This window comes from Diceros bicornis, chromosome 13, assembly GCF_020826845.1.
Source record: "Diceros bicornis minor isolate mBicDic1 chromosome 13, mDicBic1.mat.cur, whole genome shotgun sequence".
NCBI lineage: Eukaryota > Metazoa > Chordata > Mammalia > Perissodactyla > Rhinocerotidae > Diceros > Diceros bicornis.
The window spans coordinates 51,856,289-51,871,610 of record NC_080752.1 but is presented as its reverse complement, the minus strand read 5'-3'; the positions used below and the strand labels follow the sequence as shown (position 1 = coordinate 51,871,610).

At 42.9% G+C, this 15,322-nt stretch overlaps 1 protein-coding gene across 1 annotated transcript in view; it reads left to right on the top strand.

The window, feature by feature from the left end:
• The window catches only part of INPP5B (inositol polyphosphate-5-phosphatase B), a 48,500-nt gene that overhangs the window by 27,880 nt on the left and 5,298 nt on the right, over positions 1-15,322 (top strand). The window contains 12 exon segments of the mRNA XM_058553738.1: positions 969-1,136; positions 2,038-2,139; positions 2,930-3,044; positions 3,414-3,530; positions 4,182-4,369; positions 5,893-6,004; positions 8,129-8,238; positions 8,990-9,125; positions 10,864-10,974; positions 11,915-12,077; positions 12,925-13,160; positions 14,255-14,368. Of these exon segments, the coding sequence (XP_058409721.1) occupies positions 969-1,136; positions 2,038-2,139; positions 2,930-3,044; positions 3,414-3,530; positions 4,182-4,369; positions 5,893-6,004; positions 8,129-8,238; positions 8,990-9,125; positions 10,864-10,974; positions 11,915-12,077; positions 12,925-13,160; positions 14,255-14,368 (1,672 nt within the window).

Genomic DNA, 15,322 nt, shown 5'->3' with positions numbered 1-15,322 from the left:
TCTTCCTCTTTTTTTTTTTTTTTTTAATGTGAGCTGCCAGCACATCATGGCCACTGACAGATGAGTGGTGTAGGTTCGCGCCTGGGAACCGAACCCGGGCTGCCAAAGTGGATCACGCTGAACTTAACCACTAGGCCACCAGGGCTGGCCCCCCTGAACTTTAAATGTAGCTGGATATGTCATTCTCAATTCACTTTTGAGCCTTCTTGGTATACATAGATACTTTTACATAGCCTTAATCGGTATGTACATGACAATAGTAATATCAAACTTATGTGGCATTTATTCAGCGTCAGAAATTGTTTCAAGTACTTATATATCTTAATTCATTAACTAATCTTTGATGAAAGCTTCTTGAGCCATTATTAAGATTCTGTTAGGTAAATATGTCAAACTTTGCTTAACTTTAAATGTTGGCATTTGAGTACTTGTTAGTATGACTATTGGCACAAACAATAATAAAATACAAATTTTCACTGCCTTTCTTTTTATTTTAGATTATTCCTGTGGAATACAGTAGAATGATCAAGTCAAAGGAGCTGGATAGTTTTATAGTCTTGTTATATGAGACACTAGGGTCCAGAAAGAGCACTGTCCAATCTGAGTTCTTATCCATCCATACTCTGCCTTCATCCAACTGGGTGAATCACTGATGATGCTCGGTCTCATTTTTCTCATTTGAAAAATGAGGGGATTGGATTAGATAATCTTCTAGGTCCGCTTCTGATCTGAGATTCTTTGAATCTATTATCGGAAAATCTCTGGACCAATATATTATACAATCAACAACATATAAGTTTATTTAATTCCATATAGAGATAATGTTGTTTTAGCAAACTGGTTTTACTTTGGCCTCCTTTAATCTTCTGTGAGTCAGATGCTTGTATGTGGAAACTTCTAGCTTTATATTCATGTATTTTGTCATGGAGGGCTCATCAAAATATGATAAAAAAATTTTTTTTTTCTAGACAGAATAAATCCAAGTCTGAAATTACTGACATGGTTCGCTCCTCCACAATCACAGTATCAGACAAGGCTCATATTTTATCGATGCAGAAGTTTGGACTGCGAGACACAATGGTGAAATCAGAGCTAGTACAGAGAGAAGAGGATTATACTTATATCCAGAACTTCAGGTAGCTAACTGGGTCTTAGACTGTTTTCACAGCAAAATGATCATTCAGCTGTCTGAAATTTAAGCTTCCCCCCACTTCACCCCCATACCCTGGATTTAGAAGTAAATCCTTCTACAGAATCTCTCCCATCATCTTCTAAATGAAAATTCATTTCCCTTTTCGTTAGCAGGCTTTTATTCTGGGGCTTTTCTGGCCAGGCAGGCGTGAGATAGTGGGAGTGAGACAACTTGCAAATAGTTACAGAAATATTTGAAAAGATATACAGGTACAGAAGGAGCAATACCCTGATTTTCGCCTCTCTCTCTGTGTATCCCTTGGTGATTCTGGGCCTTTGAAGAAAGACATTTAAATTGAAGTTAGTAAAATGAAGTTAGTGTTTGGTAATCTTTTTAGACAGGATTACTGAAAGTGAAATGAATAAAGGGTGCAGGATTCTGCCACATCTTTTTATATCATTGCATTGGGGCTATAAGGCAAAGTAACATAGCTTCTAGGGATATGAACAATGAATTATGGTGAAAAAATAGCCTTTTGAACATTGGTATTGCTTTCTTTCTGGAAGTAATTACCAAGATACTTTTCATTTTTTTTTTCGTTTCAGTAGCATATACAGTAAAGAATCATCTTGCGGATTATGGCTCTCTAATGGCCATTAAAGCTAAATAGGAATGTTTAGAGTAGGCCTATACTGTTTGAAATTATCACAAAAGCCACAAATATCATGGGAGACTGCAAATCACCCCTTGGTGCCACAGTCATTGGTCTAGGTTAGATCTGACAGTTCTTATGTCTTAAAATTCCACTCCAGAGAGACTGAAACCAGGCAAAATCAGCATAAAATTCTTTTCCTTGTCATTTCCATAGTCCTCCTGAGTGACTGATCAATTTTCTCTGGTGACAGGTTTTTTGTGGGAACCTACAATGTAAATGGACAGTCCCCCAAAGAATGCCTCAAGCCCTGGCTGAGCCATGGTATCCAGGCCCCAGATGTATACTGTGTCGGGTGAGTGCTTCTTTTCTAGTTGCCTCTGCATCCTCAAGATGTATGGCTGTGGTTGAAGGGAGGGGGACATGAATACGTAACTGAGTCTTGACATCAGGTGAAGGAATTGAAAAATGAGCATGTGCTTAATAACTGCTGCTTCCCTGTTTGATGTTCTGGCACTATTTTAAATTAAATTAAAACTAAATTTCTGATACTGTTGAAGTGATGTGCTTGGCATTTAAATGCTACTATTTAATTTTTAGTGCAACTCACTGTTAACATCACTGCACCTTGAACTGAATTTTATTACTTCGATGAAATTCAATACTTTGTTGGTCACAAAGCAAAAATATCAGAGAAGGAAGGTTAGCTTAAGGAAAAAAAAGCCCCATCAATGAGTCATTTTTTTCCACACTTACTGTCTTCTCACCCATTGCACTAGGCACTATTGGTGGAGAGGAGGCAACAAAGAGGCCTGTATGGTGAAGTGGAAAGGGCCTAGAATTTGGAATTTATATAGACATAGGTTTGAACCTGTTTGCCACTTTGTGCTTGTGTGAACTAGTGATCTCAGATGTAGAAGGGGCCACTTCCAGCTCCTTCACAGGCTGGTTATGAAGAGGAGATGGGCTGCCGCTTCAGGTCTTGGGCGTTTAGTTCCTTGGAACTAAGTGTTTATTTTTCTTCCCTCCTGAGAGTCCTGCAGTTTAGCTAGAAAGCTAGGATTTATGCACCTAAACCAATCTGAGAACATGTCATCTTGCATGTTACCTTTCCCTACTCGCTAACTGGTTGCTTCTCCTAATAGGTTCCAGGAGCTTGATCTGAGTAAGGAAGCCTTTTTCTTCCAAGATACACCAAAGGAGGAAGAGTGGTTCAAAGCTGTATCAGATTGTCTTCATCCAGATGCCAAGTATGCAAAGGTAAGAGAAGAGTCAGGGACCTTTTAATTTTATGTTGCCATGCAGGGAAATTCTAAGGCAATTTTTCACTGTTTCTGTGACCTTTATCATAGGCCAGTCCTAATGGTCCTGCGATTTTCAGTTCCAGATCCTCCAGGAGAGGCACCTCTGGGTGGGAAAGCTGCAGGTCTTGCACTTGTAGGGCTGTTTGGTTATCACGTAGCATGCTCAGTGAGTGGAACAAGTGATTACCTCGTGTCCTAGTACGGTAGAGAAGGAGATACAGTTGTACTCTCAGCCAGCTTCGAACCACTTTTCCTTTGGGATATTTATTCCTGTTTTCAACTTCTATTTAATGCCATGGCTTGAACGTTGGGCTCTGTTTTCCAGATAAAGCTCATCCGACTAGTTGGGATTATGCTGCTATTATATGTTAGACAGGAACACGCAGAGCACATCTCAGAAGTGGAAGCTGAGAGCGTGGGGACAGGAATCATGGGCAGGATGGTGAGTTCTTGGTTGGTGTGTTTGGGACACTGAGGGCCTTGATCCTTAAGCAGGTTTGACCCCGCTTCTCATGATACTGTGACTGCACGCATCCCAGTTTGAGGGTGCTGGTATTACAAGATGAATGGTACCCTTAAGCAGGGCTAATTGAACAGGCCATTTAGAAATCGTATTTTGGTGAATTGCAGCTGATTTGCCCAACTGGCAAATCATACCCCTGTGTTCACTCTACTCCAGAGCCTCTAGTTGGTCCTCCCGTTTAATCCATGAAATATGTTGCAGAAACTATTGGGTCACCAAGGAAAAGAAAGAATGCTGATAATAGGTTTGCAGTTTCCTCTTCTTCCCGAGACTATTAGAGTCCTGCTTCTAGGTTCTGCTGCAAGAGCTTAGCTTCCCGTGGAGAAGGGTGAGCATGTGGTTTGCCTGTGATTTAGTGAAAAGTGGTCTCAGCTTTGCCACTGACTGGCCAGTCATTCTGCCTTCTTGGATTTGTTTTCTTACCTGTGAAATACAGACAATATGCTACTTTACTGACCTCACAGGGTGATTATGAAGACTATTTAAGGGAAAACATTTGGAAAGTGTGCAGGTTTAAATGACTAACACAGTTAAGTTGTGAAATGGATTTTTCTGGGCTCCTTTTCATAGGGTAACAAAGGAGGAGTGGCGATCAGGTTCCAGTTCCACAATACCAGCATCTGCGTTGTGAATTCTCACTTGGCAGCCCACACGGAAGAGTATGAGAGGAGGAACCAGGACTATAAAGACATTTGTTCTCGAATGCAGTTTTATCAGGTTGACCCAGGCCTTCCCCCTCTGACCATCAGCAAGCACGAGTGAGTCTGGGCTTCCACCCCATGCAGTTCACCACGCCTGATGGGCAAAGTTGTGGGTCTCTATTTTGTTAGGGAGGTGACTAGGGGAGGCTTCCCACGGCTGGAGTGGGACCTCCAGCAGCTCTCAGTTCCACGTGGATTATGTCCCTCGGAAATGTTTAGTGTCCTAACTTACCATCTGGCAGACCTCTAGAATCTTTCTCAAACATCATTTGTCCCTGGAAAATGTATAAGATTTATTTTATTATGGGTCTGCCTTGATACATCATCATGAGGAAAGCAACCAAAGAGCGAGATCTCACACCCAGGTTTTAGAAGTATGGTTTAGGATTTTATATGTCTGTCCTTTCCAGAAGCATATGTAATTGAGAGTTGGACCACATTTGTCTGCCGTCATGTAGTCTTTTATACCTCTTGATTCAACTTTGCAAAGCGATAGTTGCAGCTGCTTGGAGCATCTTGTGCTAATTTTTGTCTATTCTCTTTATTTCGTTTGTCTCTAAAACTTTCTATATGTCTAAATTCAAGGCATATTAGAATTTCAGATTTACAGTAACACTTGAAGCTTGTGCCACTTCTTTTATAAAGAGGAAGAAGCCCCTGGGGCCATGGCGTCCTCCAGGGAGGACACAGGGTCAAGCCTCTCATCCTGCCGCTGCAGTGGTGGAACTGTCTTGAGCTCACAGGTGTTCTGGAAGCTGACAGAATGGCTTTCCTTCTCCAGGGAGCCCAGCAGGGAGTGTGTCTTCCATTCTGCTGAACTGCAGCATCCTAGTGTGTGAGGTTGCAGCTTGCATGTCAGTTTGTCTGCTTTTAGCTCGTGGATGCATTTCTTTTGGTGTGTGTATACGGCTGTGCAGATTCTCTAATGACCTGCTTGTTGGTTTCGGATAGAGCAGTATTGGCACTTATGGGGTGTGCAGTGTCATCTGGGAGCATTCAGTTATCTGTTTCCCAAAGCAGCAGGTGTAATAAAACACCTGCCACACTCTGCAAAAAGAGCCAAATGATGACACAGTGGTGGTTAAACCCAGACTCCGCTGTAAAGGTCGAGCTTTGTTTCAGAGGAACTCAGCTCTAGAAACAAGGGCTGAGAGTGTATTTTGTGGACTGGAGTGTGCCTGGAGGCAGAGGCGACATCGGGGCATCATCTGGTTTGGGGTCCCTGAGTGATTGACATGACTCTCAATACTTGGTCTTTTTTGCCTCTTCCCAGGAGTGAGGTAATTTATTATCTTGATTTTAGATCTTATTAGACTATCTTTCCAACCATACAAGAATAAAATAGTCAAGGAGAACTCAAGACTGTTTATAATGAACTTGGACCAAGATAATTGAGTAAGCAGCACGTTAGACATGGTTTTAAATGGGATGGCAAGAGAAAAAGGTTTCCTGAACTGCTGGGTCACTTCCCCACCCAACTCCCAAGAGGCTGAGCCTCAGGGGCCTTCTGTCAGAAGCACACTGGATAGAATGGTAGAGTCCCTCCTAAACCCTGTGACCTTTGTGCTCTGTCCTCACAGTGTAATCTTGTGGCTGGGGGACCTCAACTACAGGATAGAAGAGCTGGATGTGGAAAAAGTGAAAAAGCTCATCGAAGAGAAGGCCTTTCAAACCCTGTATGCATATGATCAGGTACAGATGGCCACCTGTGCCCTCTTCAGGCAGCTGTCACCTCACTGTGAGGCACAGAAAAGCCTGGCTTCCCAACTCTCAACCTCTTCTTCCTCAGCTTGGGAAGTTTCCTTGAGGTTGGGCTGGAGGTTTCCAGTCACTTCTTCCTTTCATCTGTATTTCCCTCGTCCATAGCTGTCTTCCCATTGGCTCGTCCCTTGAGGTGCCTGTCTCCCTTGGGAGAAAGAGTGTTTTGTCTCTCTCTCTCCTGTGCTCATCCATTCATCCATTCACTCAATGTATTGATGTATTTAACATAATTTACTAATTTTTCTGAATGAGCCTCTCCAGCTCCTTCCTCCTCCTCCTCACCAGACTTGTCCAGTGTGAATGACAACTCTTTTCCGTGAGTGGCTTTCTTCACTGCTGACAGGAATCAGTTCTGTAACCTGCTCTTCTCCACTGTTGTTTGGGTTAGCATTTCTTTCTCAGAGCATGAGCCATTTATAGGACGAGAGAAATCTGTTTCTCTGACTTTCTTCAGGTTACTCCTTTTCAGTAGATTTCGCAGCTATCCAAGTGGTCAGAATTGTTCAGAAGTTCAAGTTCTTTTTCTTTTTAGCCTGTATCTCCCTTTTAATATCCTTCCTATTGTCGTTAGTCTAAATCTCTCTGTTACCTTTTTCCCCCAGTGCAGAACAATTGAAGAAAAAAAATCTAAACTTTATGTCTTTCTTTATTGAAGAATCTCTGTATTCACTCACTTTTCTCTCCAGCTCTTTTCCTTGGTAAATTACTTTTATTCTCTTTTACTTCTGATTTCAGCATTAACCCAGGCTATTCTTTTTTATTTTTTTCCCCAAAGCCCCAGTAGATAGTTGTATGTCATAGCTGCACATCCTTCTAGTTGCTGTATGTGGGACGCGGCCTCAGCATGGCCGGAGAAGCGATGCGTCGGTGCGCGCCCGGGGTCTGAACCTCGGGCCGCCAGCAGCGGAGCGCGTGCACTTAACCGCTAAGCCACAGGGCCGGCCCAACCCAGGCTATTCTGTAACTACCTGTTCACTGCCTCTGTGTTCTGGACTGAGGCGTTCTAATTGCCCTGGTAGTTTAATGCCCATCTCCTCTTGCCCTCTTTTCTGATCTTTCCTTAAGTGATAGTCCCCTTTTGTGTGTTCTCTGCTTTCCAGGTGGTTCTAAAATCTATGTATACCCATATTGAAGAATTATCTTACATTAATACCTAAATTTTTGTTATTTCCTGTTGTATAAATGTTTATTTTTCCTTAGTAGTTTTTTTAGGATTTCATATTTTGGGGAATTTGGCAACTGTTGTCCCCTGGATAGCTGACCCTATCTCCAACGTTAGAGCTGACAGTTCTTCACCAGTCCGGCAGTGCCAAGCTTTGTGCTCCAGGGAGCAGGCAGGAACACCTGTGGTTTTTATCTCTCACTGAGAGTGTGATCTGGAAGGAGCTCCTAGAATCAGTGCAGTAGGAAGAAGGCTAGCTGTTATCATAATGTGTCAGGCACTGTTCTAAGTTGACAGTTCATCTTGCCAACAATCCTCTGAGGCATATTCTATTAAATCCAAAATTTACAGATGGGGAAACCAAGGCACAGAGCCTCCCCCAGTTCATGTAACTAATTTGCCAAACTCCTTTTAAAAATTGTTTTAATTTAAATTTAATTCGTAATTGTTTTGGTATACTTCTACTTTACATTTCTGCATACATGGAAGTTTCCCTTTGCTTTTTGGGCTGTATCTTTTTATGCAGTGTTCTCTCTCTGTGTAACTGGAACAACCTGTACTACACAGATGAAGTGTTTGATACCTAGAAGGGAAAAAGTCTATGTCTGTTGGCACCTAAGCCTCTTAGGGACATCTCAGTAGGATGGTACTCAGGCCCCTTGGATGCAGGTACACTCTTCTAAAAGAGCCTTAAAAACAGTACAGTAGCTGAAGGAGTGGTCAGCTTGCTCTTCTTCCTGGGAGTTAGTTAAGTAAGATCTTGCAGAATAGCTTTCTCATGGGCCTTTCCCTTTGGGTTAGGGTTCAGATTCCAGATTTATTTCCTTTCCTCTGCTAGTTCAAGGTTTGACTTTTTTTTATTCTGAGATTTTTTTTTTCATCCTTTTGTATAGCTGAAAACTCAGGTGGCTGCAAAGGCTGTCTTTGAAGGCTTCACAGAGGGTGAGCTGACGTTCCAGCCTACCTATAAGTATGATACTGGCTCTGACGACTGGGATACCAGGTAGGTCAGAGGTTGCTTCAGGGGATTGAGCAAATGGAAACCCAGAAATTTAAGGAAACACTTGCCCTCATGGACCTAAAAAAGAAGATAGGTTCCCTGTGTCTTCCTCCCCATATTTTGCACTCTGGTCAAACGTTTTCTCTCTGTGTCTGCTCAAGAAGCAGCCTGCCTTCCTACATGTTTTCTTTTTGACTGCCTTAGCCTTTGTTCTGTAATAGTTCTTGAGGCTGATTTACGTTTCAGCTATGCTTAGGGTGATAAGATGATTCCAACTAACTTAGCTTGTACTTGGTCATTACATAGTAGTTCATATTTTTTATTAGTGCTTACAGTATGCCAGGGAACTGAGGCATAGAAAAATTAAAGAGCCTCCCAAGGAGGCAAGTGTAGAGCCAGGATTTGAACCCAGGCAGCAGGAATTCAAAGCCTGTTTTAACTACCACCTTTTGAGGACCATCGAGCTTACTCTCAGATTGCCTTTCTGACTCTCACCTGATCCCTGTGGGAGAGTAAAGTGCAGAGAGTCCTTCTGAATAGTGCTTTGGCTCCGAGCTTTCACAGTTGATTTGGATGATACCCAGGGGACACATGGTATCCCTTGGTGGGCCCTGGTCGCTCCTGCCCTCTCAGATCACTGGGCCGCGTGGGCTCGAAGGCTCTGCCCTGTCATTCCCAGCTTAGCCACGGTGCTAGCCAGGCAGTAGGTGCTGCTATGCCTGTGAGAGCCCCCAGTGTGGACTTTGCATTTCAGTGAGAAGTGTCGTGCTCCTGCCTGGTGTGACCGGATCCTCTGGAAAGGGAAGAACATCACTCAGCTGACTTACCAGAGCCACATGGCCTTGAAGACCAGTGACCACAAGCCTGTCAGCTCAGTGTTTGACATTGGGGTAGGTGGGCAGCTGGTGCCTGTTGTAGTCATTTCTGTAGGGAACTGGTTCTCACAACAAGACCACTTTCTCTTTCTGATCTCCTCCTACTGCCTTGAATATAAGGAAGCTCCTTTTAAAAATTGTTTTAATTTCAATTTAATTCAAAATTGTTTTTGGGGCCGGCCCGGTGGCTTAGCGGTTAAGTGCGCACGCTCTGCTACTGGTGGCCCGGGTTCGGATCCCGGGCACGCACCGACGCACCGCTTCTCCGGCCATGCTGAGGCCACGTCCCACGTACAGCAACTGGAAGGATGTGCAGCTATGACATACAACTATCTACTGGGGCTTTGGGGAAGAAAAAAAAAAGGAGGCGGATTGGCAATAGATGTTAGCTCAGAGCCGGTCTTCCTCAGCAAAAAGAGGAGGATTAGCACGGATGTTAGCTCAGGGCTGATCTTCCTCACACAGAAAAAAAAAAAATTGTTTTGGTATATTTCTATTATCTATTTCTACATACATGGAAGTTCGCCTTTGCTTTTTGTACTGTATGTTTCCAGGCCTTTTTCTATGCATTTACAAATGAGTGTCAGTGTTCCATGTTGAACATAGAGGATATTTTTCTTTTTTTGTAGAAGAGATCATATTGTGCATATTGTTCTGAGAACATCTTTTTTTCCCCACTGACTGTGTCTTAGGAGATCTTTCCATGTCAGTAAAGGTAGAGCTCCCACCTCATTATTTTTAAAGGCTGCAAAATATTCCATGGTATAGATGAACCATAATGTATATATCGATGGTCATTTAAGTTAGCTCCAAAGGTTTGCCATTATATGCAGTGCTGTAGTGACCACCCTTCACATATATCTTTGTGTACCGGTGTGAGTATTACTATAGAATGAAATTCCTAGAGGTGAAATTAGTGGTTCAAAGAAAAATGTATTCTAAATTTATTAGATCCTGCTAAATTATTCTCCCACCAGTCCTGACCTTTTTACACTTCTACCAACCATGTATGAGCTTATTTTACCACACCCTGGCTGATATTGAATGTTATCAATCTTTTAAATTTCTGCCAATGCAATGATATTCCATTATTTTAGATTCCGTTTCCCTGACTGCTAGTGAGGTTGAACGCCTCTTCATTTGCTTATTGTTTGTTTGTATCTCTTCTTCAGTGACTTCTGTGTTTCTTATATTACTGGTTCTCAAGGGTGCAGGTAGAGGCATATCAGAATCTATGAGGGTGTGGGTAGTTTGAAAAAAGCCTAGTGAATGTTATAATTAAAGTTTTATTATTGGAAAATGACAGAAATTGTGTTTATAATTCAAAATACGGAAGAGAAAGCCTGACAAAATCTCCTTGGCTGATGGAGCACAGGTTAAAAAAGCTTGAGAAATGCTGCTTCAAATCAAAGCCCTGGGGAAGTTTCTCCCTGCAGGCCTGTTGGCAGCAGCCAGCAAGGTAGAGCATCTCCCGCCCTGGGCCTGAGACCTGGCAGAACTGCTAATCAGGCTTCGCTCCCACATCTTCTTTCTGCTAATCAGGAAGCATCTCACTTACCACAGGCTTTGCCTCTGGGGGACCCTTGTAATGCTAATGTTAATTGGGTTCTTCGTTAATTAATTAAATCTGTTTAGTCTTCACTTTCTGTGTTGCTGTCAATTGCTATTTCCCAATGCTGTGAATGTCTGCACGACTGAAAAAGAGGAAATGGGCAGAAGCCAAGGCACTCAGGCTCTGATGTTTCCCTTCCAGGTGAGGGTCAGAAATGAAGAGCTTTACCGGAAGACTCTGGAGCAGATTGTTCGCTCCCTGGATAAGATGGAAAACGCCAACATTCCTTCTGTGTCCCTCTCCAAGCGAGAGGTAGGAAGGGCATGTTAAGAATCTTGGCGTCAGGCTCTTCTGTTCACAGAACTTAAATCTCATCTGCTAGGGCTCAGAATTCCAGGAGACACCTGTCCGCCTACTGGACTCTAGTCTCTTGTTAGGCTGCTTGTAAATAAAGTGAGGCTGATAATGCTAGCTGAGAAGAGAGGGGTTATTGGCTTAGATTATGTTCATCTCCTGATCTTCTAAACCAGAAGCCTTTAACCTTTCGTGGCTCATATATTTCACCCAAATATGGGCCATCCATGAGCTAAATAATGGCGTAGACAATCCAAAATGTGTTGTGTTTGATTTTAGTATGACTGGTATATATTCTTACAATGGGTTTGTCTTGGAACAATGCTTTGCTTTGACTGAGATTAAACTGAGTCTGAATTTCCTGGGTATGTATGAGTTGATGGAAGGGAAGGCAGTATAGAAAAGCGATGGGCAGTGGGAGAAGTCAAGTTAGGGCTAAAGATTTTTTATGGAAGAGCCACAGCATAGATTATTCAGAATTGACAATACCAAGAAGTCAATCAAATGGGAATTTATGGTGAGGGTATTTTTAATGCCCTAGATGTCCAGCTATGTGGAAGGATGAGCTTAGTCTTGATGTTTGGGGATGGAATTTGTGAAGACCATTTGTGTTTTGGAAATGGTCTTTGGTTATAGAAGACTTAAACTTGAATTCCTTTGGAAAATTTATTTATAAAACATGAGTTCCTTGGGTTTTTGAATTTCTGGGTTAAACACGGACAACTGGTCATTAGTGGTAGCTGTGGCCTCCCAGGTAAATACTTAAAGCAGAAACATGATTTGAAAGAGGTGATCCTTCATTTTCTTTCCAGAAAGGGCAAGGATTGCTCATTTGGGGTGGCTGGGCAGGTTGCCGAGAAGAGGGCGCTGGTCTGACTGGTCCTGGGCTTGTTTCCAGTTCTGTTTTCAGAATGTGAAGTACATGCAGTTGCAAGTAGAATCCTTTACAATTCATAATGGACAAGTACCCTGTCGGTTTGAATTCATCAACAAGCCTGATGAGAAGTCTTACTGTAAGCAGTGGCTGAACGCCAACCCCAGCAGAGGCTTCCTCTTGCCAGGTACGGCCTCTCCTCCCAGGTTCCTGCTTGCTGGTTTGGGGGACACTCCATCCTGTCTGCTCATTTTCCTAAAATAAACTTTTTGTTTCTGAGAGTTTTGTTGTCTACTTGTAACTTTTTAAAAGCCCTGTGGATGAACCATCCACAAATAAAATATAAAATAGCAAGGAGCATGAGTTCAGTTTCAAAAGCGTTCTCAGTCATGTATATGTGCCATAGTTTCACAGAAAGAGAAAACGTAAGATTACTGGGAAGCAGCTGCTGCTGTTGAAGGAAGCATTTTCACTGTCTGCCTCACTGTCATCAACTCCCAACTCTCTGCTCTTGTGGGGAAAAATAATGGGCGGTAATCCAAAAGTTATATCTGGCCCTGGAATGTTCCCTCCGTGTCGTGCCCCTGACTTTTCCTTTACACTCTGTGTGGTCCTGTGAGGCAGAGGGATTAAGCCCGTTTTGTGGACAAAGCACAGGCTGATACTTGCTTTATATTTTCCACTAGATCATGTTTTCTTCATCTGACCTGGCTCAGGGAAAGCTCTTTGATCCATGCCTTCTTACTGTATTAATAATTTCTAGCTCGAGCTGTGCTACGTAGAACTTGAATTTTATAGCAGTTGCCTATTCACATGTTTTTTTTTGTTTGTTTTCATATTCCCACTAGGACCGTACACTCCTTGTTCCTGTGTCTCTTGAGTGCCAAGCGCATACATAAATACTTGTTGGTTGGCTGATTTCTCTTATTTCCTTGCCCTAACTGTTTATGCCTGACCCTCTTCCCTCCTATCTTCTTTCCCCTTTTCCTTTTGGCCTCCCGCCAAGCAACATTACTTTTTAAATTTTTCTTCAGGTTCTACCATTGAGATTGAATTGGAGCTATTTGTAAATAAGACCACGGCTACAAAGCTCAACTCGAACGAAGACAAAATTGAGGACATTCTGGTTTTGCACTTGGACAGGGGAAAGGATTATTTTTTGTCTGTGTCTGGGAACTACGTGCCCAGCTGTTTCGGATCTCCCATTCATACGTTGTGCTACATGAAGGAGCCAATCTTGGACCTGCCGCTTGAAACTATTAGAGAGCTGGTGAGTCATGTGCCACAAGGAAACATCTAGAACTGTGTAGCAGCCACGCCAGTCAAACAAGATATTCCTGTGCTTACCTTCCTAGGGACCTGAGAATTCTTCAGCCTCCTTAGAACTTGCTTACTCTGTCAGTTATATATTGCTGTGTAACAAACTACCTAGAAATTTTGGTGGTTTAAAACGAGTTGTTGCTTCTCATGACTCTGTGAGTTTCCAGTGTGGCTCTTCTGCTGGTCTTGCACAGGCTCATTGGTGTGGTTGCAATCAGATGGCGGCAAGTTGTGAAGCCAGCCTAGATTCCAGGGGCAGGGAAGGACTCCACCTCTTGTTGGGAAGAGCTGCAAAATGTTGTGGAAGTATTTTTCAGTGTTTCATACATACTATATTAGAGAAACTCAGCTGTGGATACTAAGATATGAAGGTGCCCTAAGATAAGAAGGTTCCCTGGCCCATGATATTTTTCCTTTTTTTGTTTTAGTCATCACTTGGTGGTTTATCATACTAAACTAAATTTTTTGAGATCTCAAAGGCTCCTATGGCGACAATTCTAATACAAGGGAACTAGTTTGGAGCAGATTTATGGTAATATGTATGTTTTTTTTCCTCCCTCCAATGCGTTGTTTTTTTATTTAGGGACTCCTGAACTCTATCGTCTCCATTATATAGATGAAAACAGAGGCCCCATGGGGAGACTGATTTGTCCCAGGTCACATCGCGAATTAACAGTGGGCCCGGACCTTGCACTCAGATTTTTGGACTCCCATGTCTGGGCTCTTTTTTCCCCAGACCACACTGTCTCTGGTTCTGACAGTGAAGTGCTGTAGGCAGGATGTTTTTTCTAAGAAGATGGTGCATATTTCACCCGATTCATTGAAACTGCTTGCCATAACCCACTCCCAATTCTCAAAAATCTCCTTTTGTACCTTAATTGCGCCACCTGATTTCATTTTTGCCCGTGGAATGTTTACATAGGGGCACTGAAATGCTTCCTTTCTTCTCTGGATTTGCTGTCCCTGTATCATGCATTCTCCTGAAGCCAGCTGGCAGAAGTTCTGTTGGTGGGCTTTCTTATCAGGCTTTTTATTTCTCTTTAGACTCTGAGGCCACTATGGACTGAAGATGATGGGAGCCAGTTAGAGAACCCCATGGAAATCCCCAAAGAGCTCTGGATGATGGTTGACTACCTGTACCGAAATGCTGTCCAGCAGGTAGGTGGTGGTGAAGTAGTCAGACCTGACTGAGGCCAGGCTGCCCTGAGAAAGAGCATCAGCCCCGAGAACTTCTGGCCTACAAAGCTTTTACCTTAAGGAAGCTGTGGAAAGCTGTTCTTCCCCCAGGGAGTGAATGAGGGATAGATAGGTTCATGTTTCACACCCCTGAGAGACCCTGCTGTTACATACAGCACTTGATTACCCCCAGGGGAAGCAGCCTTGCACAGAATGGCCTTCCCAGCACAGCATGTTCCCTCCCCTGGCCTCTGGGGTCCCAGGTAGAAAGTCATCTGGAGACTTCTCGGGATGTCAGCCTGCTCTCCTTTTTGGGAATTCACTCCAGCTTCTGGGAATGGGAGGGGCTCACTTGTTGACAAGCCAGACAGAGGCAGGGGAATTCTGGAGTGAGTTGGGCAAGCTTTCTGGGATTGAGTTATTAGTCAGTTTCACCGACTCATTTATATAGGTCCCAGGGAGACTGATACAAACTATATCTACCGCCACTTACATTCTTTCCATATTCTCTTTTCCGTTTTTTTCCCTCTCATTTATTGAGTGTTACAATGTACCAGACACTATTCTAAAGGCTTTATGGCGTTGCCTTATTTAGTTCTCACCACAGCTCTCACATGAGGAAACAGATGCCCAGAAAGGGTAAAGAATTTGGTCAGGGTCCCAAAGCTGATCAACAGGCAGCGTCTGAATGAACTCAGAGAGTCTGGCTACAGAAGTCACGTTCTTTTTTTTTTTTTTTCCCTGCTTTTTATTTATTTTTTTCCCCATTTTTGCTGAGATATAATTGACATACATCGCTGTATAGGTTTAAGGTGTACAGCATAATGGTTTGACTTGCATATATTGTGAAATGATTACCACAGTAAGTTTGTTAGCATCCATCATCTCATATAGATACAATAAAAAGAAAAAAAAGAAACAAAAAATTGTTTTTCC